Source organism: Penaeus japonicus, unplaced genomic scaffold (assembly GCF_977035675.1).
Source record: "Penaeus japonicus unplaced genomic scaffold, GWHDUDI00000001_assembly GWHDUDI00000029, whole genome shotgun sequence".
In the NCBI taxonomy this organism is placed as follows: Eukaryota; Metazoa; Arthropoda; class Malacostraca; order Decapoda; family Penaeidae; genus Penaeus; species Penaeus japonicus.
The window spans coordinates 32,763,822-32,766,321 of record NW_028234431.1 but is presented as its reverse complement, the minus strand read 5'-3'; the positions used below and the strand labels follow the sequence as shown (position 1 = coordinate 32,766,321).

Here is a 2,500-nt window from a genome sequence, read left to right as displayed (position 1 = left end):
TAATAATCATTATCATTATTATTATCATGATCGCTTTCGTTTTCACTATCATCATCATTTTCCTTTTCATTATTCTTTTCCTTATTTATACCAGTATGATTTTCATTAGCAATATCATTTAAATGATTAATATAATCATTTTTTCTTCATTATTATTATCTCTATCATCATTATAGGTGTAGGTAGTATAATCATCATTATCATTATTATCGTTATTGTTATGATTATCCTTCTTATTGAGAGTAATAATATTACTATTATCATTATCATCAATTATTGTTACTATCATTATTATCATCATTATAAATATCACCACTATTATCCACATTCTTATCCATATCATCATTACCATAATCATTACTCATACTAGCTCGACTACATCATATCCACTATTCCCAATCATTCCTATCCACTCTTCCTTCTTTCCCAATCATTCCTATCCACTGTTCCTTCTTTTCCAATCCTTCCTATCCACTGTTCCTTCTTTACCAATCATTATTATCGACTATTCCTTCTTTTCCAGTCATTCCTATCCACTATTCCTTCTTTCCCAATCATTCCTATCCACTATCCCTTCTTTCCCAATCATTCCTATCCACTATCCCTTCTTTTCCAGTCATTCCTATTGACTATCCCTTCTTTCCCAATCATTCCTATCCACTATCCCTTCTTTCCCAATCATTCCTATCCACTCTTCCTTCTTTTCCAATCATTCCTATCCACTATTCCTTCTCTCCCAATCATTCCTATCCACTCTTCCTTCTTTCCCAATCATTCCTATCCACTATTCCTTCTTTTCCAATCATTCCTATCCACTATTCCTTCTTTCCCAATCATTCCTATCCACTATTCCTTCTTTTCCAATCATTCCTATCCACTATTCCTTCTTTCCCAATCATTCCTATCCACTATTCCTTCTTTTCCAATCATTCCTATCCACTCTTCCTTCTTTTCCAATCATTCCTATCCACTCTTCCTTCTTTTCCAATCATTCCTATCCCCTATCCCTTCTTTCCCAATCCCTCCTAATCCTATCCTCTAAACGAATTCCAAAATCTGAAACTGAAACTGACCTCAGCGGAGGTCATGGCAAGAACGCCCGTGATTGTGCATTCCCACGAGGTCATCCAGTAGTAAGCGTGTTCATGGTACTCAGCCCTGAACTCCAGGTCCTTCACCGCCACGACTAAGAGGTACAAGCCAGTCAGGAGGTCAGCAACTGCGGGAAAAAAAAGTAATGTTTTTTATTTCTTTATTTATTTATTTATTTTTTGTTAAAAAGGGGGGGGGGGGGTGTACTGAGGGTTATAAAAAGTTTTTTTTTTCTTTTTTTTTCTTTTTTTTGTCTGTTGGTACAAGGGGGTGTACTGAGGGAAATAGGCTGTGAAATTGAGGTAGGGAGGGGAGGAAGAGAGAGAGGGATTGAGGAAGAGAGAGAAGGAGGGAGGGAGGAAGAGAGAGAGGGAGGGAGGGAGGAAGAGAGAGAGAGAGAGAGGGAGGGAGGAAGAGAGAGAGGGAGGGAGGAAGAGAGAGAGGAGGGAGGAAGAGAGAGAGAGAGAGAGAGAGAGAGAGAGAGAGAGAGAGAGAGAGAGAGAGAGAGAGAGAGAGAAGAGGGAGAGAGAGAGAGAGAGAGAGAGAGAGAGAGAGAGAGAGAGGAAAAGAGAAAGGGAGGGAGGAAGAGGGAGAGGGAGGGAGGAAGAGGGAGAGGGAGGGAGGAAGAGAGAGAAGGAGGGAGGAAGAGAGAGAGAGAGAGAGAGAGAGAGAGAGAGAGAGAGAGAGAGAGAGAGAGAGCGGAGAGGGATAGATAGATAGATAGATAGAGAGAGAGAGAGACAGAAAGACAGAGACACAGAGAGAGAGAGAGAGAGATAGATAGATAGATAGAGAGAGAGAGAGAGAGGGCGGAGAGGGATAGATAGATAGATAGATAGATAGAGAGATAGAGAGACAGAGACAGAGAAAGAAAGAGAGAGAGAAAGAGAGAGAGGAGAGGAAGAGAGAAAGAAAAATCAATAGTTGTTGCACTCACCAGCCAGATTCCTTATAAACAGAGAAAGTAGCTTGTTGTCTCCCCTCGCAAGGCCCCTTCCTCCGAGCACTGTAACATTGCCTACTAGGGTGAGGAAAGCCACAAGCCACACAGCGACACGGAGTTCAACCCTTACGAGTAAGTGTTCGAAGGACGATACACCTGAATGCAAAAAAGGAATAGATTTAAGGAATGAATTTCAATTATAAAACAGTGATGGTAATAAATAAATGAATGAATATAAAACGGATAAACTAGTAATTTAATGAATAAACAAATAAGAAATAAAGAAGTAAAGAATAAACATGTAAATAATTAATATACAGTGTTATCAAAAATGCCTTCCCCATAAATCTACGGTCTTTACTACCCGTATTTAGGTGTCAAAGCAATTAAAGAACCCCTCTATATTACATACTTCCAAAGGCAACTCAAACATAAGATAGAGAATCCAACTTTGCATAACAATAC

General features: G+C 39.3%; 1 protein-coding gene across 1 annotated transcript in view; it reads right to left on the bottom strand.

Moving 5' to 3' along the window:
• Positions 1 to 2,500, bottom strand: part of LOC122258844 (uncharacterized) — a 62,047-nt gene that overhangs the window by 8,728 nt on the left and 50,819 nt on the right. Inside the window, exons 15-16 of the mRNA XM_086554417.1 lie at positions 2,030 to 2,191; positions 1,074 to 1,219 (exon numbers count right to left, since the gene is read on the bottom strand). Coding sequence (XP_086410543.1) covers positions 1,074 to 1,219; positions 2,030 to 2,191 — 308 coding nt within the window. The remainder of the gene's footprint in view (positions 1 to 1,073; positions 1,220 to 2,029; positions 2,192 to 2,500) is intronic.